Source organism: Macadamia integrifolia, chromosome 4 (assembly GCF_013358625.1).
Source record: "Macadamia integrifolia cultivar HAES 741 chromosome 4, SCU_Mint_v3, whole genome shotgun sequence".
NCBI classification, from domain to species: Eukaryota; Viridiplantae; Streptophyta; class Magnoliopsida; order Proteales; family Proteaceae; genus Macadamia; species Macadamia integrifolia.
The window spans coordinates 11,993,883-12,021,552 of NC_056560.1; the positions used below are offsets into that span (position 1 = coordinate 11,993,883).

At 38.3% G+C, this 27,670-nt stretch overlaps 3 protein-coding genes across 6 annotated transcripts in view; 1 reads left to right on the top strand and 2 right to left on the bottom strand.

Annotated features, from left to right (window-relative positions):
• LOC122076760 overlaps positions 1-3,977 on the bottom strand; it is a 32,180-nt gene extending 28,203 nt beyond the window's left edge. Inside the window, exons 1-2 of one of the 4 annotated variants that reach the window (XM_042642275.1) lie at positions 3,638-3,977; positions 3,464-3,506 (exon numbers count right to left, since the gene is read on the bottom strand). In XM_042642275.1, coding sequence (XP_042498209.1) covers positions 3,464-3,506; positions 3,638-3,874 — 280 coding nt within the window. In that variant the 5' untranslated portion in view covers positions 3,875-3,977. The remainder of the gene's footprint in view (positions 1-3,463; positions 3,507-3,637) is intronic. The other 3 variants (XM_042642273.1, XM_042642274.1, XM_042642272.1) reach the window with 3 other exon arrangements.
• A 28-nt stretch (positions 3,978-4,005) lies between these two features.
• On the top strand, positions 4,006-22,490 carry LOC122076759 (GTP-binding protein ERG). Its single transcript, XM_042642271.1, has 9 exons — positions 4,006-4,222; positions 4,309-4,805; positions 7,842-7,931; positions 12,175-12,323; positions 16,376-16,534; positions 16,613-16,679; positions 21,198-21,305; positions 21,379-21,518; positions 21,826-22,490. Exons 2-9 carry the CDS (start codon positions 4,317-4,319, stop codon positions 21,908-21,910), a joined length of 1,287 nt encoding a protein of 428 aa, XP_042498205.1. The 5' UTR covers positions 4,006-4,222; positions 4,309-4,316; the 3' UTR covers positions 21,911-22,490.
• Positions 22,491-23,860: 1,370 nt separating this feature from the next.
• Positions 23,861-27,508, bottom strand: LOC122075911 (mitochondrial import inner membrane translocase subunit TIM14-3-like). Its single transcript, XM_042641132.1, has 4 exons — positions 27,288-27,508; positions 27,053-27,110; positions 25,160-25,338; positions 23,861-24,319 (listed from the first exon to the last, which is right to left on the bottom strand). The coding sequence occupies exons 2-4, from the start codon at positions 27,053-27,055 to the stop codon at positions 24,163-24,165; spliced, it is 339 nt and encodes a 112-aa protein (XP_042497066.1). The 5' UTR covers positions 27,056-27,110; positions 27,288-27,508; the 3' UTR covers positions 23,861-24,162.
• Positions 27,509-27,670: the final 162 nt, after the last annotated feature.

The following is a 27,670-nucleotide window of genomic DNA, read 5'->3' on the forward strand; positions in this document are numbered from 1 at the left end:
CACTGAGAGAGGGGGGTGAATTAGGGTCTTCGAAATTTTTCAATACACTATAGTTCTTCTGCACTCCCGTCTTCAACCAAGATTGGTCAAGCCTACCAGGAGTGATGGAGGACCGGTAGGGGTAGGGAAGGTGTTAAGTTTGTCTTGTATTTTTGACCCGTTTTGAAGATTGACCCGCTCCGACATATTTTGGTGGCGACCCGAATGAGAAGTTTTCTGAGATCTGTGATGGAAGCAAAGGGGTTGGGCCGATAGGCCCAAGCCCGGAGCCCATCACTGATCTCGTATGGGGGTGCGGGGGCGTACCGGATTGACCGTGACCCGATGGGTCGACCCGCGACTTGGAGTATATATAATGTACTGTTGCTTGTTGAGAAAGTTATTATATTTTGGGATTTTTCGAACTAGGGTTTCAGGGAGAGTTTTCTCGCCGCTGCTTGGGTGTAATTTCTCTTCTGCATAGTGAAACATCTTCTTCTTCGCCCGAGGACGCAGCACACCACCCTGGTGTGTGAACCTCATTAAATCTCTGTGTCGTACGGATCTATTGTCTCTTTATTATTCGTGTTTTTGGTGTTTGATCTAACAGAAGGAATACCTGAGATGGGTTTTAGAGTTGTAGGGGAGAGGGAGAAATCGCACTAAAAAAAGGGGGAAGATCACTCACGAAGCACAAATTCAACTAATTCAAAATAAATTCACACTAAGTATTCCATCGGTTATAGCCTATATATAGGAAAATAGAGACATGAAATTAGAAACTATTTAGAAGTAGTATCCAACCTAAACTTGGAAACAAGCATAAAAGGAAACTAATATAAGGAAAGAAGTCCTAACTCCTACGTTCAAGTAAAAACACTTATTTCCAGCCCTTGTTGGATCAAAACCCTGGGCTGGACCGGGTCTTCTTGGCCCTTGGCTTCCACAGCCGGTCATGCTGGTCCAACCAGGTAAGTGCAGCTGTATCTGCATCAAGGAGTGCACACCCACTTTGCAAAAACACAAGCATAGCTCTTCTATCCAAAGTAAAATGCAATCAATCATAACACAGAGGTTTTATGTGGTTTGGCAACGTGCCTACTCCATGGAGCAATACCCACACAGGGTTTCGTATATTGCCCAATATGCTCCTCTTGGTTTGGTTTTTTCATTATACAAAACCGTAGCTACAATCCACCACTCACAGCTACAATTGTGGATCCCTAGATAGTACTAGGCATTCAACAAATACCTTATGAGCACCCACTCACAAGTCCCTTACAAGAAATTTCAAGTGATAAAATTCAAAGCCCCCAACACAATTATAATCTATTGTCATGCATACAACTCTATTCAACTTGCAATAGCCTAAAACAAATGGGGATTGAGAAACTTTACCGAGCAAGTCACTTGAGCAAACCCACCATCAATACCCATTTCTCCACTAAGAAATGGGTTCCTTCAACATTGGGATACCGCACACAATTTCTTCAAACAAGCACCAATTGCTTCACTCTCAACTTTCTTCCTTTCCTTGGCAAGAATCACTTCTAATCTTCAATAGACTTCACAAACCCTCTTTGGCATCTAATATAGCTTTAATGCAGCTAAAGAAATGAGTTGAAATGATTCATTGCAATCTTCAATAACCCTAATGCATAGACTTAGCTTCACTTTCAAAATCTGGACTGAGGAGGTGGATTCATCTCACTTTTAACTCCCAAATCCCAATAAGTTTTTTTCGTTCTTGTATGAAATCCCCAGTTTGAATCACCTAATTCTGCCCTAGAATGAAGAAGTGATGCCCAAAATTTGAACAAAGACAGAACTGTCATTTTCTGATTTGTTTTAGGGACTAATTGGGTTTTTTACAATGAAATCATGAAGATTAGCAAAGCACTACTTAAAGTCGTGACATGGTTGCACTATCACATCATGCTTGTTTGAAGAACCAACTCCATGAGTTGACCAACTCCTATGGCCCCTTGGCCTTGCCACCATGAATGGATGATTACATTTAACATCAGGCTATCATTCAACCCATTACCTTGCTTACACATACAAGATTTCACATTTGCATGCATGCCCATGACATCTCTTGCATCCTTATGCACTATAGCATCTACCATCATACCATCCATGCACCCCATCATCACATCATCAAGACACGAGCATCGACCACCGCAGCGTGACTCAAATAGAGCGTACAAATACGCTACTCAACCAAATGTATTTGAAATAAATTGGGAAATGCTATGCACCTATCCGGCTCATCTCAACGCATCCCCACACTTCCCGAATGGAGCGTACAAATACATTATGCCTCCGAACTCATCCAAAACCATCCTAAGCCATCACACAAGACATGTTGCCAACAATGACAACAATGTCGCACAACATACAACTCCACCACTGCTACCATCACCGCAACGCCAACGCCAAATGCCTAACACCTGTATCAACACATACACATTCAATCGTAGACCTTATTTAGTCCTAACTTCAATATCACATTCATGGTGGAAGAAGTACAAAGAACAGAAAAGTTCGAGGAGGTTGATTCTTTCGAAAAACCAGAGGGAGCCTCCAATTTTTTTTATTATGTAAGTTCATGTGGAAACCAAGAATCATGTATTGTGAAGCATATTAGAAGTACCGATGATGACATCAACCTTTTATGGGTGAGACTACCTTTATTTACGTTTCACTTCTTCTGAGAGATTTCCTATATTTAAAGTAACTTTGAAGATGGCATTCCTGAATGCTGAGACTGTCTCTACCTACTTCTCACCAGAAGCACCACTTTATGTTCCATTTCTAGCAAGCCTTCTCTTTCCAACTCCTCAAAATTAAACATCTAATGAAATGAGCCTTAAAACAAACAAACAAACGCACGCAAGCACGCACGCACGCACTGACGGACAGACGGACGGATGGACTGACGCACGCACGCAAGCAATTATGATTCTCAGGGCTTGAAAATATGATCTTCTTATAAATGTTAGTAAATTTAATCAAATACTCCCCAACCTATATTCACATTATAAGTAAGATTCTTGAACCTTTCAGTCCTTAATAGCTTAATAATTAGATAAGCACTCCACTATTATTACTTTGCATCCCTGACCATAAAAGCTCAACTATGCACATCCTCACTTAAGAGGTTCCATAGCCCCACCTTGGCTAACACTTGTGTCACACAGAGTACTTCAAAAGATCAAGGAAAGCACATTATGGTCACAGTATAGATTAGTTATTAATAAATGTTGGTTTCCTTGACCAAATCCACCACTGGCAACTGCTGCATCAATTTGTCAAGAAATCTAAGATCAACAATCTTACAACATCTTCTGTATTACTTTTTAGAGATAAAATAGGCTGCAATTATATCTATCGAAAACAAAAGCTGCAAGAATCGAAGAAAAATATCAAATGACATCCTTATTAGAAATTTACAACCCTCAAGCAGAAAGAAAGACTTCACCATTTTTGTAGACAATCCCCCATGCCTTACCATGTCGTCCATCCTGCAACAGACCATACAATGCAAACCTAAAAACGATAAATTAATGAAAATAAATGTAAGTTGAAGTTCCTTTTGGGGGGAGGGAGGTTTGTAGGGGTGGGCATCAGAGGATAAAACAGAGAAACAAGAAACCTTGTAGAGGTTCATCTTCGTGATCTGGTATAAGACTCCAACCCAGTGACTATTTGCCATCTGATAACCAACTCCCCACTTGGGAAGAAATTGAGCAACTTCAAAGAAGTTCTTCTTCTTCCTACGCTTTGGTTTCTTTGATACTACTACTGTGGCCGCATTTGAAGCAGGAGCAGAACTGCTGAAGCTTCTGATTAGACCAAATGAACGTCTGAGGAGACCAATCGCTTTCTCCATCTCTGATCTCCTCACAGTAATATGCAAAGAGTAGGAACCATGAAGTCTTCTTCCCCTCCACTTTTAGCCTTTGCTCCTGAAGTCAGTCTCTCTCTTGTGGTATTTTTACCTCTCGGGTTATTTATTTGCCTCTAAATTTCCTAAAAACAGAGTAAAGTTCGAAGGGTAATTTGGGATATACAAATTTGGTAGATAGGGCATTTCAGATTTTTCAAAATATAAGGAAAACGGAGGAAGATGAAACGATGAATGAGGAGCGAGAGAGAGAGAGCCGTTAACTCCCATAGCCGACTGTGTTAAGAATTCAGAGGAAATATGATAAAGGACGAGTTCTAGGGTTTCTACAAGGTATATTTCCATCCAGTTCCTTCGATTACTCTCTTTCTTCAAAACTTTGTTTCATTCTAAGCGTAGCTGTGGAATTTTTTTTTCAGTGCCTGAAATGAAAGCTTTGAGAGCTCTGAGGGGAATTTCTACCCTTTCTACGTTAACCCACAGAACTCATCTCAGCTCTATCCATTTCATTCGATTCTATGCATCCGAACCTCAACAAGACGACCCCATCAACACCGGTGAAGACAGTGATGACATTCCTGCCTTTGACAGTAGTGATTATGCATTGCCTACTATCGATTTGGATTCTGAAGCCAAACATCCAAGGCAGCCTATATGGAATAAGGAATATCGGATGAGGGTTGATCAGAAAATATTTGGGATTGAAACCCAGAAGGAAAGTTCTAAAGTTGTGGTCCAAGATGAAGAGGGACGGCGTGCTTCCTTGCTTGCAAAAGCTTTGCTTCACGCAGCATTGGAGAAGCCCGATGATGTTGAAGAAGAGGACATGGTTGTGAAGGAGGAAGATCAGAAGTCGTTGTCTGTTGGGATTATTGGAGCTCCTAATGCTGGGAAATCAGCTCTCACAAATTTCATGGTTTGTTGCTTGTCCTGTTCTTTCTGCACTCCCTTTTTTTTGTGGCAATTTCACTATTTTGTATTTGAGAGAGTGGAATAGTCAATTTGGAATTGCTGTTTTTTCTTTTCTTTGTAATACTTTTCATAACTCTTTATTGTATAGACTCTGATTGCAGAAGATCTCAGCAGGCAGAGATCTATTATGGCCTGCGCAGGCTAATCGTAGTGATACTAGGAAAACAGGGCTGCAGATACAGTATTAGTATTCCTACAGTTCAAACTCAATATTAAAAAATCAGCTATTCCAAAAACAATTATTCAGAAAGTTGAATACCAAATCTGAGATGACACTAAGCTGTATTCTTGAAAGTATGACAGAAAACTAGCAGCAAAACTTGATAGAACAGGGGTGCCACAGTTGTTTAGAAGCTAGAAAAAGCTGGTCTATTGTTGAGATAAATTAAGTAGAAAATTCAGGAGAGAACAGGCCAGGAATCCACCAGAAAGCTCCTTGGCATCTACCAAGTTGAACCTGAGAACTCAGAGGAAGTACTGATTTAGCAGTGTATAGAAATTCACTCAGAGAAAGTACTGATTTAACAATGTGTAGAAGAAAACAGAAATATGATTCATAAAATCATGGGGACGGGGGTTGAATGTCTTCAGATCTATTTATAGAATTGACGCTGGACAGTTTCAGTCTCCAATATGGACTGCCAAAAAACAAATCCAAAACTTAAGTCTATAACTGAAAACAAAAACTAAGCTATTGACTGGCTAATGGAGAGTCCTATTCCATCTAAGACATTAACATAACTCTCAAAATTCAATCTGGAATGATACCGACCTAATTCTAGCCAACAGTACTGAATAAAAAGTCAAAAGTGACTCCTGAGACCAGGACGTATTAGATTCCTAAACTGGTTTATTGTTGAGATAAATTAAGTAGAAAATTGAAGAGAGAGAACAGTCCAAGAATCCACCTGGAAGCCCCTGGCATCTACCAAGTTGAACCTGAGAATCCACTCAGTGCAAGTACTGATTTAGTAGTGTGTAGAAGAAAACTGAGATATGATTTAGAAAAGGGAAAAGGTTCTCTGAGCTAGCAGGGTGGACACGGACTGTTAGTATTTATCTACAGTATTACTTGTAAGATTGTTGGATACAAATGTGCACCCTTATCTCTTAGAAGGAAAAAACTGTAATGGCCATCCTTCAAAGCTGCCTCATCCTACGGTTAAAACTATGATGATGTAGGAATGCATGGGAGATGCCTTTCCACCTTGCTTGCTCAGAGAACCCTTTCACTTCATAAAATCATGAGGTGGGGGTTGCATGCCTTTAAATCTATTTATAGAAATCTCCAATTCGGAGTTATGGACTGACAAAAGTCGAATCCCAAACTAAAAGTCTATAACTGAAAGCAAAAGCTAAGCCATCAACTGGCTAAGGGAGACTCCTATTCCATCTAGGACATTAACATAACTTTTGAAATTCAAGCTGGAATGATACTAACCTAATTCCAGCCAAAATTACTGAATAAACAAAATCAAAGTGACTCCTACTTACTACACTAAGACCAGGACTGTATTAGATTCCTAAAGACAAAGAAACTCTATAGTAGGACCATACCAGCTGATCCTTTTCTTCTTCTTCTTTGATACTGCATGTAGAAGAAATGAGTCTATTGTAGAAGTAAGAAAGACTGTAATGGCATATCTGATCTCCTAAGCCTAGAACCCATGAGGTGGAATTGCAGAATGGATCTCCAGTCGACATGGAAGAATATGGAACTGACTAAACAAGAGACCTCTTCGAATAAATGTTAGATATGAAATTTCTGACTAAACAGATCAATAAATAAGAAGACATGATGTATAGAAGTTCACTGGGATAAGAATGAAAACAGAGGTCGCTGCAAGGTAGGAAATAGGTAGAAGAGTGGCCTGAGGCCCTGAGATATTGGAAAATAAATAGAAAATAGAATATTGAATAAGGGAAGAGAGGAACAGGAATCAACTTGCAAGGTATCCCTTTTGATGCTCTTCATTTTTTGCTTTTTGACCATGGGCCCCACATCATTCCCAACACCAGCCCCCAAAATAGAAAATTCCAGATGCAGCCTTAGTTTACACTCCTATATTTGTTGCCTGTTTCCTCCCCCTCCCCCTCCCCCCACACCACCCCCCCCCCCCAAAAAAAAAAAAAGTTTTCTGTTTTAAAGCAATTATGATGCCAAGGTATGTTTTTCCTCATGATTCTACTGACATGTAACTCTTGTTTACGAGTGCAGACATTTTTTTGGGGGGGGGGTGGTTGGGGGGAGGATGGCAAATAGATTTAGATTGTTCTGAATTTTTTCAGATTGAGTGAATTTCTTTCACGCAAGAATTTTGATTTCTGATTATCTTTTGGTGTACTGGAGTTGAGTTGGAACCTCATCTATGAAACCCTGTGAGAAATCATTATTAATGTTTGTCGAAATTATGTTTTCATGGGATTTAAGGTGCTATGGAATTTCCAGTTATCGACTATCATTATAAAATAAGTTTGATTCTGCATTTATGTCTTCTTGTAATTGACTGAAGCAACAGTTTTGGTTTATTCTTATTCTTCTTCTTCTTCTAATGCCCATGCAGCTTCCATTTCTGTTCCTTTTTTTTTTTTTTTATTGGGGTTGTTAGATTGTTAAAATGGAACATCAATGTTGTAAATCAAGATGTTGAATCATAGGTGGCAAACCTATGTAGGCAAAAACTGTGGCATATAGTAATTGTATTTCTGTTAGTGGTCTGCTCATCTCTCTTCTGGGTTTTTCTCTCATTGTAAAATCTCTACCTTGTCAAAAGAAAAGAAATATGGAAATGATTTCTAATTCTCTCATTGTAAAATCTCTGCCTTGTCAAATGAAAAGAAATATGGAAATGATTTTTAACTTTTAAAGCTAAAATAGTGTTGTTTGTTATTGATAATGAGTTACTTTCCATTATGGGAAAAAATATCGCAATATTTATTGATGGTTTCCTTTTATGCTGATGTTTTCGTTTTTCATCAGGTTGGAACAAAAGTTTCTGCTGTTTCACGGAAGACAAATACAACAATCCATGAAGTCTTAGGAGTGATGACTAAAGGAAACACACAGATTGTATGTCCTCCTCATCTTTATCATGCATCACTTAGCTTTTATTGGTATGGAAGCAAGAAAATGAATGTGGTTGACATGCCCTTGGTTGGTTACGAAGGTGTGTGCATGGTTGAACATTGCATTGGTGATGCAGTTGTACAAGCCTGTCTGGGCAGACAAGACCTAGTTTGGAAGCCCATGCCTAAGTTCCCTCCAGCTCAATTTGAGTTTTTAATAATTGTTTCTGCCTAAGCTTGACCAATCAGACAGTGGAATAATAGAAGAAAATTGTGTTATGTACTACTGTGCATGTATGCTGGTCAACTGTTGTCTTCTTTCTCTCTCTCTGATTGATTCAGATCTGAGTTATTTGTCTCAGGTGTGACCCATCCTTCTCCTCGTCCTTTATTCTTCTTCTTTTTCTTCCTTTATTCTTTCTACTGTTCTTTCTTTCCTGCTACAGGCGGCTTCCCTGTTTTCAGCTATATTTCTAAGACTTATTTTTCCTCATAGATGCTTATCTTGTAATATGACTGAACTCAAATCTGTTTCCTAACGTTCTGTCATTGTATTCTCTTAATTCAGTTGATTGGTTACTGTTTTATAATTTTTTAATCTTCCCTCTTAGTTTCTTGCTCAGTTTTTTGAATTTTCTGCAACTGCAACTGACCCATTGTCCTTCCATAACTCTATTATTTTTCCAGTTTCTTTTGTTTGGGTCAGCTCTCTAAGCCTAATAGACTCTATTGGTTAATTTGCAGTCCAGTTGGTTTAGGATTTGGAAGTTGTAGCTCTTATTTTACCCCTCTGGTTCACCACTTCACCATCAAATATTCTTGTTTATGATCATTTTGAAATTATCTACCATTGATTACAGAGTCTGGGATCTGTTGTTTTGTTGGCAAACTGGTTTTTCCTAAAATTTCATTAATTTATGAATTCTGTCTAGTTTTCTGACCTTTTCCTTCAAAAATTTTAGTTCAGATCCTAGTTTTAATTGTGGTCCCTGCCTGTGTGGTTTCCTAGATCTTCTTTCTAGACCCTGGACCCCACCTGTTGGGTTCACAAAGTTGGAGAATCATTTGCACGCATCATTCTACTTTTTTATGTTTTTCAGCTTCTGTGTTTTTTTAATCACAAAAAGCAACCTGTTCACATAGGGAAGATGCAAAATTTAGGATTTCACCATTTCACCCTCTGCAAACAAAAATATTTTGGTGAAATTTTGATAAATTTCCCATATACATTTCGAAAGTGATGTAGACTGAAGTGTAAAGAAGACAAGAAGGACCTGTTGGACTGATACACATAGGGAAGGTTCAAAAATTAGGATTTTACCCCGTCTCACCCTCTACAGACCAACATATTTTGGTGAAATTTCGATAAAGTTTCCTATATACATTTCGAAAGTGATGTAGACCGAAGTGTGAAGAAGACAAGAAGGACCTGTTGGTCTGATACACCTGGTGAAAGACTTCATTGATACGCATAGGGAAGGTTCAAAATTTAGGATTTTAGGTGAAATGGTAGTGAACATTGAGGGGGGGGGATTGTTGGGGGTGCACCCAAAATCCCGCACCAGACCCCGGCTCATTCGTGCCGTGGCGCTAAGGGGGCCAATTTAAGGAAATGAAGTACTTATTCTCTACAAGTCCGGGCTTTTAGATGACTGGTCAGCACTTGATCTCCGAGTTCCCGGTAAGTGGTATAAGAGCCGAGTCACAGGTTTGAGTCTCCCCAATTGCATTTTTCCAGATTGTGCTGGGAGCTTGGCTTTGCGAGGGATGGTTGGGGGTGTACCCAAAGTCTCGCCCAGGACCCCGGCTTGTTAATACCGTGGCACTAAGGGGGCTAGTTTAAGGAAATAAAGTAGCGCCTTCCCTACAAGTCCGGGCTTTTAGATGACTAGTCAGCACTTGATCCCAACAAGTCTTCGCTACCGTTTCACCTAAAAGCTCGAACTATTAGGGAAGGGTAGGATCAATGTATACATCAACACTCCTTTGCATGAACAACCCAAATTCCCATGGTCCTTGCACGTGGCATTTCCTTCATGTGGCACCGAGGGAGAAGAAATGTCAGGAAAACTCTTCTTGCCTTCTATTTTACAGTTTATCTTTCCCAACATATTTGTGTTCACCCAGCTTGTTGTTGTGCTGGGTCAGATCAACTACTCTAAAATAATAATAACCTTGAGTTAGTCTTTCTCCCTAGCATATCTGTTGCACATCGGTACTCAACTAATAGTTGATGCAAGAGTGAATACAAGTACCCAACCCCAAGTAAAACACTCCAACACAGGTATTGATAACAGTACACTACCAACCCCAAAACCAGCAATAGAAACTCACATATACTGCCTAACGGCTAGGACAAAATAGAAAATAACCCAGCAAACAATCAATGTGCTATCCTACCGATTAGACAGCAAATCAGGACCAAATAACCACCGGGAATAAGTTCTAAACCCAGCAAATAACTGCCTGTAACAAATCAGAAATAGGGACAGAACACAGTACTTCAGATTAGGGATTTTTAACAAAGTACCTCAGATAAGGGATTCTTACGTCAAATCAGAGAAATATTAGAACTCACAGTAGGAAGCGCAAGAAGGGCTGATTCCTTGGTTGAATGCTGTTGATGATGTCCTTAGACAAACCTAAAAATTAGGGCCTGAACTGGTGGCTGATTGGGAAGATATGAAGATTCTTGAATTAGGGAACCCAAAGGAAGATTTAGAGATTCCAGCAACTAGGCCTCGATGTGGCCTCAAAGCTAGTCAAGTGGCCCTTTGCTTGTCCTTGTTAGACCCTCCAAATTTGGCCTGCAATGGCCCACAGTCTGGAAGATATGAGGGGTCAACTGCTGGCCTGGAAAACTAGTCTTCAATGGCTGCTGCAGGTCTCCAACAGAACAGTACAGCAGGGCTTAATGTTGACCTTCGAAGACTGGTGATCGAGACTCAAAAAAAAAAATGATAATTCTCTGGAACTAATGGAAATAAAAGAAAAGGGAAAAGGAAAATCGATGGAAGGAAAGATGGGGATAGAAGAAAGGGATAATGGGTTGAGTTTTTCACTCTTCCTTAGGTATTTCACCCACTCAAAGGCCTCTCACCTCAACTGTATTTCACAGCCAACAAGTTTGTAAACAAATCTTCTTTCTTAACTTAAAATCGTGTGTGATCTCTTAAGGGCCATTACATTATATAGAGATAAGACTTGCCTCACAAGAAGGAACAAAATAGAAACAAACTGAAAAAGGAAAGTCTCTAGAAGATTCTTCCTTGTACAAAGAGAATAAACTCAAAAAGGAAATCAAATAAATAGGAAACCGAGACTTCCAAACACTGTTAACAAAGGAAACAAATCCAGCAAAGTCTTTACTATTCTAGAACGTCCCAATTGATTCCTCTTGCTGTCTTGCTGTTCAAAGCTTGACAAAAACCTTCCAATATCTTCACACAAGGCAACTTCCTAGATGTGACACTATTCACGACATCACAGTGTTCTGGCCCTGTCGAATTTCACTTCCTTAAGGAAACTTATACTCAATGGTCCTCCGTACAGCTGGCATTGGAACTCCCACACAATCTGGAAAATACCTTTTAAATATGCTGCTCGATAAAGGTGAGATAGAACCCAAACAGGCTGAAAAGATAACCCAAGTTATGGCTATTTGTGAACCAACTTTGGAATTCCAATTGTGGTAATTTTACCTTCAGTTTGCACTCTTCCCCTGGCTTATTTTTTTTCCACGTCGTCACTTGGTACATAATTTTTATGATGCCCATTATAAGCCATACTGTTCATAATTAGTTGTTTTAAATGAAATTAAGAACTATTGGTATTTCTGGGGTGTACCGTGTACCTGTGATTCGTGATGCTTTGAAATGAAACTAAGAACTATTGGTATTTCTGGGGTGTACCTGTGATTCGTGATGCTTTGACCCATTCAAAGTTAAGTGGTCCTATGGTCCTATGGCCTTCCTAGTATATAGGTACGTGGATTGGCCAGGTCTGTTGGATGCTGACGTGGCCATATTATTAGACTTTGAGTTCCCGTTGCCTGTTGCAAAAAAATTAAATATATTTGCTTCATTCACTGAATTTGTAATGAGCAAAACATATTTGGTATGTGTTTCATTTTATCGATTCTTCCTTTGGTGCAAATAAATCGTTAAATATTAATCAACTTTTGGTTTTTTTACTTTCTTTACAGCATTATATTCTACTTCTACATGGCTCTGATTGCCTGTGAACAGTGCTTCTTTGATACTCCAGGTCTAATGTTGAAAAGTAGTGGTCACCCTTTTAAAACTGATGTGAAAGTTCGTGTAGTAAGTGCTTGGACCTCTGTTGATCTGTACGATGTGCTAATAGTAATTTTTGATGTCCATAGGCATCTTTCCAAGTAAGCAATTTTTCCCACTTGACCTTTCATATATCTTCTATATTTTTTTCAATTTGGCATCTCTTGTTAAATCTAAACCTCCTGTGCTTCTTGTTTAGCTCACAAAAATTCAGGAGAAAGAGAGGGGGGGGGGGGAGTGATTCATAAAATGAAGGGAGAAAAATTCTCTCAGGAATCTCTCCTAAATTGTGTATATTTCATTCTTGTATTTCTGACCATTTTTTGTTGGAGTTTTGGCTCCTAAGTCATTATATTGAAAAAATAATAAAAATTAAACCACCCTAGAAGAGAAAAAAAAATCATAGTCACGCGAGAGAATCAAATCTGTGCCAAAGGCAATTACTTGCTCCAGAAGATCAAATACCCTTATGGTTTAGGATGACTATGGAGATATGATCCCAAGTATCCCTTTCAACTTGTGATGGAGTTGCTTTTGAAATTAATTGAGGAGTGGGGCTTATGTTGCTTCTCCCAGGAAACATTCTGCACACTAAATCTGCCAAGTGCTCTTATTGAAACAGTTTGTAACAAATCCCAACCTATAAACTTGGGAATAGGCCCATAATTTTGTGTTTCCTGTTATTAATAGTTGTATTTTCATTGTTATGCTTTTCTGGGAATCAATTGTTAATTATGTTTCTAGCTGGTTTAAGAATATTACATGAGTTTAAAAGTTCAGGGCTGTTGAAACTTGCCACGTGACTCAAGTTTGGTAACAACGGAGAGGTTTTCAGTCACTTACCTAGTCGGCATAACCTTGCTGATATTTATGTCATTTGATAGTTATGATCAAAGTATGGACTTATATATCGTGAAGTGACATGATATAAATCTTGCATTATGCCCCATACATCGTAGCCGATCTAACGATTGTCCTATAGAATTTTCCTTTAAGCTTTAAAGGAATACATCGATCACACAACACCCCGGACAAATCTCTCCACTTCATCCATCCCATTTTAATTCTTTGTGAGGCATCATTCTCTATATCACCTTCTTTATTTATGGTTGACCCCAGATATCTAAAATAATCACTTTGCAATATCTCTTTGTCTCCCCTCAGCCTTCACCATTTCATTATCTGTCTTAGTATAACTAAAGTTACACACCATATACTCCATCTTCATTCTACTTATATTAAAATCTCCTAATTCCAAGGTTGATCTCTATAACTCCAACCTAGCATTAACCCTTGCTTTGTCTCATTCACCACCATAGTTGTCAAGGCGTTGCCTTGGTGTCCAGGCGGTTTTTCTGGGGCCTCGGCAATTATCGCCTTATTGCACTGCATGTCGTTTATATTTTGGCACTTATTTATGCCAAATATCATTTAAGTAAATGTTATTTACTTAAGATATTATTTACGAATAAGCAAACACACCCTATTTTAATCCAATAAAAATAGTTTAAAAATCAAATTCCAAAAGGATAAAAAGTCAACCCCCAGTCCAAGAAGAAAATTTGATTTTTGGTTGTAGGGGCAATTTTCAACTTTCAAATGTTGTTTTTCTCAATTCTGAAAATTTTATAAATCTTTTCATTGTAAAACATCGCTAAATACCAAAAGTCCGGTAAAAACTAATCATTTGTTTTGATGTCCATAAAATTATTTTATTCATACGATTTTAATAGCATTCGTATACTTTAAAATAAGTTTGACTAGAACATAAATTTGTCATTACAACTCAGATTTAAGTAATCTTAGACTTGTTGGAAAGCTGGTTTTATGCTATGCCTAATGTAAAAAGTCTCCTGTAAAAATAAAATCATATGATCAGTCAAACTTATTATGGAACAAGAACATTTTTTTAAATGTTGATTTTTTGTGATTTGGTGTGACTTGATGTAGATTTTTTATTTCTTGATGTCGCTTAATGTTGATCTTTTATGACTTGATGTGGTTTAATGTTGATTTTTTATGATACAAGGTATATGTAGTATACTAAATAATGTTAGAAAATAGGGAAAATAACAATTGTTTGCCTCGCCTTGTCGCTTTGTTGCCTAAGCACTTAGGCAGCCCTCCAACACCTTGGTTCACCTTGCCTCCTTGCCAGCTATGTCCACCACCAAAACAATATCATCAGCAAAAAACATACACCACAAAATCTCATCTTGAATTTTCCTAGTTAGATCATCCACAATAAGTACAAACAAATAAGTGCTTAAAGCTGATCCTTGATGTAACCCAATTGTGATTGGGAATTCATTACTTTGCCTCCCACAGTTCTCTCAATATTCACCACACCCTCAATATATATCTTTAATCATATCCACATACTTACTTGGCACCTTTCTCTTCTCTAGTGCATGCCAAATTAACTCTGTAAAGACTCTATCGTAGGCTTTTTTTAGGTCAATAAAGACCATATGGGGATCCTTCTTGCAAATTCTAAATCTTTACATGAGCCTCCTGAGTAAGTAAATAACTTATGGCATGGATTTACCTAGCATAAAACCTAATTGGTTCTCCGAGACAGTAGTTTTTCTTCTCAGGTGGGCTTCAATAACTCTCTTCCATAATTTAACAGTATGAGTCATTAGTTTTAGGCCTTTAGTTATTATAGCTTTGAATATCGCCTTCAGTTATTATAGCTTTGAATATCGCCTTCAGTTATTGTAGCTTTGAATATCACCTTTAGTTTTGATGGTGCTTATTCTCCATTCATCTGTCATTTTCTTGCTCATAATCTAGTTAAATAGATTGGTTAACTAAGATACACCACATATCTTAAGCTCTTCTACACTTCTATTGGGATCTCATCTGGGCCTGGTGTCTTATCTATGAGGTATCTTGATGAGCAGTGCAGTCATCCGGGCGATTCTTATTTGAAACGTCTCCAATTAGTAGACCGTAAAAATACTCTTTCCATCTCTTCATAATGTCCTCATCCCTTATTAACATTATACTATCATCAATTTAATATATCTGACATGGTCAAAATCTATATTCTTCCTTTCTCTCATTTTAACTATCTTATATATAGTTTTGTTCTCCCTCCGTTATGCTTAGATGGTTATAGAGACCTTCATACTTCTTTCTTCTTGCTTTCTCTACAATCTTCTTAGCTTCATTTTTGGTAGACTTATACCTTTTTAGATCTTCTACGTCTTTATTCCCTTGCCAAGTTGTAAAGCTAGTTTTGTTAGTCTTAATGGTTTCTTAAACGTCATCATCCCACGACCAAGTCTCCCTAGTGGGATGATGCTTTCCTTTTGATTCCCTTAAGACATCTTTAGCAACCTTCTTAATACAAGTTGTTATCTTGTTCCACATCATGTTAGTGTCCCCCTCAAAGTTCCACTTTCATTGTTTGACCATTTTATGAGCGAATGAAATCAAGTTATCCCCTTTAAGTTCCAAGACCTTATTATAGTGCAAGTGTGCTCCCTTTCCTTACGCTTCTAGGAAGTGCATATATTCATGACCATTAATCTATGTTGAGTGGATAGGCGCTCCCTTGGTATATTAAGGTCCTTACATAAAAATCTAATGGACATGTACAAGGTGTGTCTTGGAGAAGAAATTATCAAAGACATGTACGAGGGCGTGATGACGATTGTAAGAACTGTGGGAGGTCAAGGCAATGAAGACCCCTTAACTAGAAGTTGAGAGATTTTCAGATCAGGCATGTTTGGGTCACTAACATAAGTAGATTAACAAATCCCAGCTTCCAAACATCAAGTTGAGTATTTTTCTGCAAATCTGGCATATCCATGACTTGTTTTGTTAGATTCCCCTCTAATATAATGTATATTAAAACAAAAATCTTATTTTTTACTTTATTAGAACCTAAAGTATCATTCTTGTGCATATACTGAGTTGTAGTAATACATTCAAGTAGTTTGTCAAAATAATGCTTGAGAAATTGGGTTGGTTAAATTATCCTATATTTTATCTGTTCATGTTTTTCTTGATCCTATCTGCACTCTATTTACTGAAGCTTCAGTTGCATTGTAATTGACTAAATGATTTTACAAACATTTATAGCTTGTGTAGTATGTGTGGTAGCACTGATATCTCTGACTGTTTAACACTTTCTTTAATGTAGACCTGACAAGAGGGTCTTAAAGTTGATTAAACATTTGGGAGCACAGGCACACCCAAAGCAAAAGCGGGTGTTATGCATGAATAAGGTTGATCTAGTTGAAGTGAAGAAAGACTTGTTGAAAGTTGCTGAAGAATTTGGTGATCTTCCTGGATATGAAAGGTATTATTATCTTTTGCTTTTAGATATTGTTATAGTTGTGTAAGGTTTTGATGCATTGCTCAATCATTTATTTTGTAGATATTTTATGATATCGGGTCTCAAAGGTTCAGGAGTAAAAAATCTCACTCAATATTTGATGGATCAGGCATGTTATCATCTTTTTATCTTATTTCGATGGTTTATAGTATTTAGACAATTTTTATTCTTATTCAAATATGATTACTCAAATAGTTACCCCTTCCCCTTTCTAATCAAGGTTCGAGGTCTCAGTTTTGGGCATGGTTTCAGTCTGGCCTAAAACTGAGATATCTCGATATCTTGCCAAAACCTTGCATTTTTTTTTTCCAGCAAGTTTAGGGTACGGTTTCGGTGGTGATATGGCCAAGTTAGCTCCTAAATCTTGTCATCCAGCCTATTTTAGGTCTTCTAAACATGGTAGAAACATTCAATTGTAAAAAATGAAAACCAAAATGGTATTTTGACTTCAGACCCTAGGTTGGCAGTCTACGCTGTATATAATCTCTACCCTAAGCTATTCTCTACGCTGTATATAATCTCTACCCTAAGCTATTCAATACAATCTTTAGTAAGAACACATAATTTAAGTAGAACAACTTAAATAAGCATTAGGAATTAAAGGAAACTTCAGCATTTTGGAGGTACCCTCACCTTGGGTATATATCTTTGAAACGTAAGGAACTTGATCGAGAGCCACCGCCACTAGATGCAACCTGTGGAATCGGAATTGGCCTTGGCATGTATGGTTGGGAGTCGAGATTCCGAAGATGATGTCCACAAAACCTGACCTAGTGTGTGACTAACACTCATACTTAGAGGTAGAGGACAATAATGATGAGCTGACCTGCCCAAACTGACCATACCCAGTATAGTGACTATAGTCGAAACGGGGGCTCCCCGTGCCATATATGGATGATGGTGCACACCACTACTCCCCATGAATACCATTTCCATATTCATGCCGCCAATAGTGTCAGTCAAACTCCTGATCGTGACATCCATGGACTCCATGCTATCTTGGTCCTCAACTGGTGCTATAAATCGACGATGTGAGCCTCTTGTGTGGGCTACACGTGCGGGATGTCTGTGAACGCACACGGCCCTTGTGAGACAACATATGCCCATCCATGTCAGTTCCCATCTAAGTAGCTATCTTGGGGTCAGGCCTACCTCCATCTTGATCCATAACAAGGTCACCTCGATCCCTGTCATCCCACTAGTATAGTGGATCCTCCTTATCATCTAAGTCAATCTCGAAAATGTTGGCAAGCTTTATTGGATTATTATGACCCTCCATGCCTTGACATTTGTGTTGCATCTTCAATCCCATGTTGTAATGCACAAACTCCAACTACTCCAATCATTTTTTACCCAGTAGGTTCCGCCTCTTGCTATGGATGAATGAGAATATACTCCAGTTGTGCTCTCATCCGAAGGCAGGACAAGTTTGAGAGATCCTTGGTTGTTATCTTTCTTAAGTTAAGTGTGTCTTTTCCTAGATGACCCACCATTCACCTGCATTAGAAATTTAGAATATTAGGATTTTTTATTAGTATATGAATTCAATGGAGACAAGATGATAAATAATACAGTGGACCTACCAAGGGCTACGGATTCTCTAGCAGCCATTGCAGCTACACAACTGAAACTCCCAGTAACATCTCCAAAGTCCTCTGTCTAATGCCATTTCAAACATGTCTTACATTATTAGTAAATAATAGAGTATTTGCATTCCTTATAGATAAGCGACTATGAAGTCTCACCTCATTGTTGCCTTTTACTTTTAAAGTTGCTTTAGGACCAACTTCACCACCACATTTGCCACTACTACGAGCGATGAATCATCCATCCCAGAGATTGAGACAGTATACTGAAAATTCCATAAATAACTTGTCAGTGCTTATGAATATTTAAGTCGAATGTAAATTAAGTATTTTGGACTACACATATAAAACTCACCAGCTCTATGCAGTGGATGCATCAAGTGCTTTTCCCATGGGCCCTCAATGATTTTAATATTGGCCTCCCACCTCTAGGTATCAGTGCTCTCACCTTCTCCTGCATTAGCTCCATGGCAGCATACAAGTATGGAAATGCAGGCTTCTTCTCTGAGATACTCAGGACCCTTACCACGTGATCCAATATAAGGACCTTCTTCAAGTCCTGCTAAACTAGTCACTAGAGATGGTGGCCTGTGCTGCCTTACCACCTAGCGAACCCGACTCCCTCCAACTAAAGCACTTCTCACTAGCAACCATAGATCTCAAGCCAGCCATCTTTACCTAAAAGCTCATCAATGTAATGTGGTAGGTGGAAAATCGTGTTATGCCAGGCCTCACCAGATCCCCTTCACATTTCTCCCTTGATAATTGTAAAGAAAGTCCATGGTTATAGACAAATGTGGTCACTTGTCTTGCCTGCTTGGCCACACGCGCTACCAGGGATCTCTTCCCCATGTCTTTAAGCACGAGGTCAATGCAATGGGCAGCACATGGTGTCCAAAATAGGTGGATCCTCTTGCTTTTTCTATTCATTAGTCTCTTCCTTGCCTTTTTGAAGTTACTCCCATTGTCTGTCACTACTTGGAAAATGTTCTCTAGCCCTACCTCCTGCACAACTTCCTTCTGTCCTTCAGAAACTTATATATATATATATATATATCTACATACATTGCATCATTTTTCTCCTTGGATGCATCCACTAACTTTAGAAAGACAAGACTCACCATCACAATACACCTGAAGTTGATGATGGACCATCTAGTGTCTAGTGTGGGTCTAGTCCAACCATCACACATCACAATAACTCCATAGTGTTCCCATGCCCCCTTAATCGATCAATGGACTCATCTAGCTCCTTTTGCTGGGGAAAATAAACAATCAATTTCCATGGAGTGGGACCCTTGACTCCTGGGCCAGCCCTCCCTGCAATGTCAATCATGTCCTAGTAGTATGTCCCCTAAGCAACATTAGTTGGGATGCTATTATGGAATAAGAACTTGAACATTGCATCACCAAGTTTCTCTTCCAACCACCCTTGACTTGCTTTATAGTTCTTTGTCTAGTATCCTTCTAAAGAACCTCAATGTGATCATCATCTAGGGGTGGGGGTGGGGGTGGGGGTGTGACTGCTCTCACACTCTGGTTTATCTTGAAAGGCAAATCCCCCTGCCTCTGCTTCTTCCTCCTCTCCCCTATGGGCCATGAATTTGATGCAGCTGCTCTAAAGCCAGAACCACTTGCTCCTTTACCCATCGCTGCAGCCCTAACCCTCTCCATGTGATGTGAGAGTTGGCTCTCTGCCTTAGCCTGCTAGTATTGTCTCCATTCTGCCTGTGTCTCGAAATCAGCAGGCATGTAGTCACTGTCAAAGTCATCAGAGGCAGCCCCTGCTAGTTGATGTCTGTGTAAGACTGCCACATCAAAATCTTCTTCCACCCTTCGCTCATCTGCCTTCTTTAGCCTTCCTTCCTTGAGCGCTTAGACTTGGCATGTTACACCTAGTAAGGAACTTGGGTGCATTATTAGCTATTCAACGTCATTTCAAAGTCCTAGAACAATCATTTAGTTATTTTCTATTTTTCCCCCAACTCTTGTAATTTATTATTATTATTATTATTATTATTATTGTAATTTTTTTTTCTAGAGATAATAATACCATTGTTAATATAAAAATATAGAATAATGAGACAAGAATCATCATTTTCAAGTTGAAATACATTATCAATCCTTGCATCAATTTTAAAGAATTTTAAACCAAAAGGTCTATTTCTTCCCTATTTATCACAATTTTTATAATTTTAATAATTAATTTTAATTGGAAGATCAAAAAGCGAATCTGTGAGGCTGTAGATCATCCAACAGTGTCCAACATATATATAAAAATGGGTTCTAAAAAATTACTTAAACACTATTTTTTCTTTTCAATTTTGCTTTTGCAAGAAAATCATTTTTTTTTGCATAAAAATTAAAAAATGATTTAAAAACATTTAATACAACTGGACTCTGTCAGAGTGTCAGGTCATAGATCGGGCAATATTTTTTAACGTATAAAAACTTCAATCCAAACAACCAAGTATTCATCATATTTTTTTGCGAAAAAATGAAAAAAATATGTTGTCTTCAAGTTTTATTGAGCAACAAATCCACTTGTTCCATTTGCCTTTTGGGTATTATTTGGTCTAAAGATGCACCAAAAATCCAATTTGGGGGAGAATTCTTCCATTAGGTGAGAGAAGTCAAGCTTACCAAGACTGGGTCCAAATTTTGACCAAGTCCTGTCAAGTTGCGCTATTTATATCAATTTGCACGTGCAATTTCAACCTGGAAAAGACGATACAAAATTTTGGTCAAGATATTGAACTTCTTCTATCTCGTAAGTGGTTTTGACTTGGTTGTTGTCGAAACCAAGAAAAATCTGAGATCTCACCAAGACCTTGAACCATGTTTCTAATCAAGCTTTTCATTTGGAATTAGTTAGTATTCTATATTGCTAAACATGCTATGTCTTCTGTTTTTCAGTAAAATAATTCTTATCTACTTAATTTTGTAGCCTTTAGTAGTTTCCGGAGTAACAAAAGCACTTTTGCTTCTTCACCAAGTTACATTAAATGCCCCTAACTGGCAATTAAACGTTTATCTCTTAGGCAGTTAAAAGACCCTGGGATGAAGAACCCTCCACCTTGAGTGAAGATGTAATGAAGAATATATCATTAGAAGTAGTCCGGGAAAAGATGTTACACCATATTCATCAGGTACTGCTGCTATTCTTACCTCTCTAAGTTTTGTAGTAGTTTTATTTCCCTTGTAATTACTCTCTTGTTCCAGGAAATTCCCTATATTATGGATCATCGCTTGATGGATTGGAAGGAGCTGAGGGACGGTTCTCTTAGGATTGAGCAGCATTTTATCACTCAAAAACAAAGCCAGCGCAAGATTCTGGTGGGAAAGAATGGATCTAAAATAGGGTAATTATATTCTCTGAGCCCAGGTTTCTTTTACTTTTGAGGTCTACTGTCTTTGGTACAGTAACCTATTGGTTATCAGACTATAGACGGAGAAGAAATTAGTCAATTACTCATGTTTAATTTGGTCTCTTTTCTTATTTTTGGGCTGGGAGATCTCTGTCTGTAATCACTTGGATGGTCTTGATCACTGAGGTTGCTTTTAGGATTTTTGCCGTCCCTTATTACCTATAATTAAATGCATATGATTTTTATTGACGATAATTTCTTATTCCTTGTTTAATATGAATGTGTGAAATGTTAAATATAGGAGAATAGGTGTGGAAGCAAATGAAGAGTTGAGGTCCATCTTCAAGAGGCACGTACATCTTATCCTCCAAGTTCGAGTGGCTTGAAGCAGGCATAAGATGAATCCTGTCCCAGTGAGTTAACACTTTGGATCTGCATCAAGTTGTACAAATGTAGCTTATGTATTCATAGCGGGATTCTAAATTTTGAAGGCCATCTAGAGTTAGGTTTCTTAGTAGTCTTCATGGTTTATTAGCCTTACAAGTGGAAGCTGAAATTGGGGACTGTCTGCTCCCATTTCAGTGAAACGGATATTGTCTGGGTCCGGGTGGGGATACCCATAAATAACCTACCGGAATAAAAAAAATTTTAAAAGATGAAGGGTTCCATTTTTTTTGGGTGGGGGCGGGGTGTTGGGGGTGGGGGGTGATGGGTTTAATGGGTTTAACATTTTTCACTTCTGTAATTACCTTGGATGGATGAAGATATTCTGGACTTTCTGATCCTATACAAAGTGAAGGCCGAAGTGACAATTTTACAGAAATCCTATTAAAAATGGATGTAGTTAATCTTTGTTAGGGGTTTTCCATTGGCTCTGTTTGTTTTGGCGTAAAATAGCTGAAAATGAAAATTTACTCTTAATTTTGTTTTAGCGTAAAATTGATGAAAATGAAAATTTACTCTTAATTTTGTCTCTAAATATTTAATCTTCCATTGGCTCTGTTTGTTAGGCATCAGCAAATTTTACTCCTGATTTGTCTGTAAAATATTTACTCTTCCTGCTTTGTTTGAATATTGTTCATGTTCCCAATGGACTCGATGCCACTAGTGAAACTCAATACATTTGACACACCTAGATCAATGCTCAGAGGATTTAGATCCTCTCCGGCACCGGAGAGAGTTCTCCTGCACACATCCAGCGGCTGAGAGCCCTTTGGAATGCATGCCCAGGTGTTGGGTTGCATTTCTGCTGCTGCATCCATTAAACAACTAGATACAAAAACGCACACCAAACACAGCCCAAATTCCCTACTTGGGTGTGGAAGGCTTTACAATGTTCTTCCTACCTTAAAAGAGATGGTAATCAATAAACGGGTTGGAAGTGGGTCCACAATTTCCATTTGGGACGATTTGTGAATCCATACGATAGATATGCATGCAATGGTCAGAAACGCTTTGCCACGGAGTCCAAGGTAGTTGTATGCAACCCAAGGCATTTTTGGGTGTTTGATGCGATCCAGACACTGCTGCGTCACAAAGGAGCCAAATCCATGATAGATGGCTTTAAAGCAACTAGACATGTTCTACTGATCGTCTCCTTGAGCCTCAATTCCTCTCCAGTCACTTGAAAGTACTACTCAGAGGGTATACATTATTCGTAAAATGGGTGGAATCGATATAATTTAGGATACACCAAAATCAAATCATCTGAACTATTGTCCTTATTCAATCTAACAAGAACCTTTGGGAAATTCTTTGCCTTTGAATTATTGGTATTCTCTTACTCATCACCTATCTACTATTTATTCTCTTAATCTCTTTCTCGTCGAAATATTTGATGTCAATGCAGGATCAACTTTCGAAGAGATGAACTTGCCGGAACCCTACCCGAATATTTGGCATCAATGCCGGAATGTAGTATTCAGCAAAAGAAGCAATAGACAGAAATATACAAGAGATTCAGAAACTAATCAACTGATCTATGCCAAAGATTAGAAACATGGTTTTGCTGGGCAAGCCTTGGCGCCTTGACCCTCCTGTAGCACCTTGATGCCTAAGCAAAGGCCTTGACAACCATGATCATATCAGTCCTTATGGTGCATACCTATTTCAAATCCAATTACCCGAACCAAGTCTTGACATAAGCATAACATAAACATAACCAACTACACTTTGAGAAAGAACCATTATAGGCGACGTAGACAAAACCTGTTAATAAAAATGTTTGTCAAGATTGGTATACTCCTCCAAACAGTTAATTTACGCAAATTTACACGCAGGATTAAAACTAAGACACAAACTCAACATCTTCACAATCAAAAAGTGATCATGAACGATTTGCAAACCCTGGTCCACATTCTCATTAATTTTTCTAAAGATTACATAAGCTACAAAGGCAAACCTAATAGCTTAGAATGAAGGGATTCTGTTTCCAAGTCCAGCTTTCCTGTAAACCAAGCTACAAGAATACTAAAAATTATAAAGAAACACAGTTTTGGAAACAATTCTTTTCCTCCCCTCTTTGAGATGAATGACACTCCTTCAAAAACAGTTTATTACAGCAGTCACCTTTTACAAAATTTTGGTGCAATAATGGAAATGAAAATCAGATTAAATAATCAGCCTCTTATACATTGTTCTACAATGCAGAACCACTACCCTTCGTTCGCCCTATCATGACATCCTTGGCTTCGTTTATTTTTTGAGCAAGATACTTGTTCCCCCCACTGTCAGGGTGGTTGGCCATCATCACTCTCCTATGAGCCTCCTTGATCTTCTCCATGGCAGCATGTTCTCTGCAACCAAGGTAAATTTATTCTCCTTAAGAAATGAGAATTTGTACTAGGATAAGAGTAGTTAACGTTCATGTAATGACATTCATCATTTCCAACCTAGATTGTCAACCGTTGAATCAAAAGATCAAATCCTATGGCAATTTTGTGCTTTCACATCTGAGGTCTGACATCTGAAGCTATAGCTCAATAATCTGAGTAACATCCTTTCAGAACTATTTTCCTTCCATTTGGTTGATGGGTCTTTTTTGAGTTGGCGAAGAGAAGTCCCAAAGAGACCAATTAAATATAAGGACCACAGGATCGACATTAACGACACTAGTTTTTTCTTTTCCATAGGTACTGAACAACTGCTGTATACAGGTGCACTCATCCTTATGCATGCTTAAGGAATAATATTACGATGATGATGAAACAGAAGAGAAAATGGTATGGTGTCACTGCCAATGTATTCAAGCTACCATACATCTCAATTTTCTCATAGTAGTTCTAAATGAACCTGCAGTTAGCTACCTATGTTGTCTACCGTTCGACTGGGATCTCACCCTAGAACATTTTCAAATTCACTGTCCAACAGTTGACAACTTAACATTGCTTCAGCATCATTCACTTCAGTGATTCTTAATATCCAAATATCAAAGTGTTCCCGGGGGAGTAATTTTTCCTAAGCCAATGGAAGCCCCAAAACCAGACCAATTAAGTATGTCAACTACAAGGCACAAGGTCATGTTCAACTACAAGGAACAAGGTCATGTAACAGATTTTTCATATTCTTTGGTCCTGATTCAAGTGCTCATCGTAAAGTAGTAGTTTGAGAGGAGTTACATGAAAACAGAATAGTACCTGATGCCAAGTATTAATGCAGCTTCTCGTCTATTCATATTCTGGTCAAATCCACCCTCATAGAATCTTCTCACTCGGGGTACAGCAGGACGAGCTTTGAATGCTTGCCATGCCCGGATCAAGTATCTGCCTCCCAAAGCAGCAGCTGCCACTGAAACACCAGCTACAAGTGGGGTCGTCTGGGGAACAAAACAACTAAGCAGATGAGAAGAAGCCAAATTGCTTGATGCTGCCAGAAAATCGAAAACACTGTCAGCAGTAAAAGAAATGCTCTACCAACAAAGTTTGGCAGATTTAAATATACATGGTAGTTGAGACTACACTTACTGTTCAGAAGCTATTTTACCTGGACACGTCAGATTTATACTTCAAATAGACATTGTAGATATTATTTGGGGCAGTTTTCCTACACCGGCCATTAAGGAAGCATTTCTAAAATAGCCCTAAAAATCAGGAGGGACCCAAATCTGTAGATAGGTAGACCCCAAGGTCCCTTGCTCACATGTCAAGTTTCATCCAAACAAAGTTCACCATGTGAAAGAGCTTTGAAAATCCAAGACTTGGGGAGGGTGCATAGTAATGGTTGGAGTACAAAACGTGAATGGGAATGTATGAGAATTTGATTGAATTTAGTATGAAATTTGACATATGGCTAACCTAAATCATATCCACTCTATCCAATGGCTGAAATTGCCACATCACTGTGCATGCAGCTCAAAATAGTGGACCATTTAGGAAGCCCTAATTAAAAGTGGCCATCCAAAACAGTTTTTCCGTAAGTCATGCACAAGCATAATCTAAGAACTTCCTGCACTTTCAAGTGTTATTACACATTTCTGTGAGATCAATCCACCAAAGAAGATAGCTCATAGTCTTTATTTAATGCATAAGAACATTTGAATATTTGATACGCTTGATATTTCCACAAGAGGAGAGTTCAATAGACCTCTCCCAAAACACCAACAGGCACACCTTTCTATATTTCCATCATCTTTACATTATGGACTCTATTTCCCAAATCTTATTGTTGCTTGAATAATTACTTGTTTTATTTATATATATTTTTTACTCCCATTGAAGACTGGAGGATAAAGTTCAGTCTTAAGTATCTAACATTAATGTGGGTTTCCCCAGTTCTCCAACCTCAATAATCACATCTTGACATTGACATTGAACTACATATTGGGTTAAGCAGTATTTTTGTAGAAGAACTGTGGTCTTAGACCTAATTGTGCACCATGATATCAATGTTGTTCTGCCTCAACAGTTAGAGCCAGTGTTGAAATTGAACAAAACGAACATGAAGTTCTAGGCCCTCCTCAAAACTTAACATTTTCAGGCACCTCATTTTCGTCTTATATCTCCGAGGAGTGAGCAATCGATGCTATGTCAAGAGTCAAGACCAAGATTTCTCTTTTGTTAGGTAATGGGTGAGATCCCTGCTGATGGCAATGCCAAAGGTGGGGCATCTCTATCTACGGTTTTGGGTGTTCCTTGTGTTGGGCAAGGCTATGTTTTCTTTGTAATTTTCTTCCTTTAAATAATATTGATCTTTTATCATAAAAAAATAAAAAATAAAAAATGCTTTAGCTTGAATTATCCCACCATTGAGAATTGAAGTAACAGTAGCATAGTTCTCTTCTTCTTTTTTTTTTTTTTTTTTTCTTTTGGTGGTGGGGGGGGGGGGGGGGGGGGGTGGGAGGGGTGGATTTGATTGCATTCATTACTTTCTGATAAAAGTTAACAGTTTTAGAAAATAACCAAAGTTAAATTTTCTGGAAATATGAAATTTCCCATAGAGTAGCTCATAGACTATTCGTATAAACAGGAAACTAAGAGGCAAAAGAACCAGCCAGAAAACAGAGAGAGACCCAAGAACAGGAATGGTCTTACCATCAAAGCAAGTCAATCGTTCCACAAAAGTAAAGCTTCAACTATCAACACCGAGTATCTGCAATGCAAAAACATAAATAAGTAACACTGTTAATAAGAAAACCAAATGGTTCCATCTAATGAACCCAATTCGACTTGAAATAACATAAAATGATCTCCACCAACAACTCCCGAATAGTTGGAACCCTAAAGAATGAAAATCGAAGCTCAGAATCGTGAGAGGGAGAAATCTTACATGATCAAAGACGCTTTCAGATTGAAAATAAATACGACTCTTCTTTGATGAGAAGATAAACAGAGAAACAAAATCTGGGTTTTGTCTCAAAAGAGCTCTCTCGTAATGGTTTTTATATGCGAAGATTTAGAGCTATTTTATCTTCCGCCCCAAGAAAAAACAGAAAACCGCTCTGAGACGGCGGCGGTCTGAAATCTAGAAGGTGCGATGGCAGATTCGTATTTCGACTTCGGATAATTAGGAAATATTTAATCTGTACCGTCTATATTACATGGATGGGAACTTGAAATCTTAACCGTCCATATTTGTGTATATTATGCGTATTGTAAACGTATCTATACCCAGCTAGATATGAAAAAAACACATTTTTTTATTTGAAATGC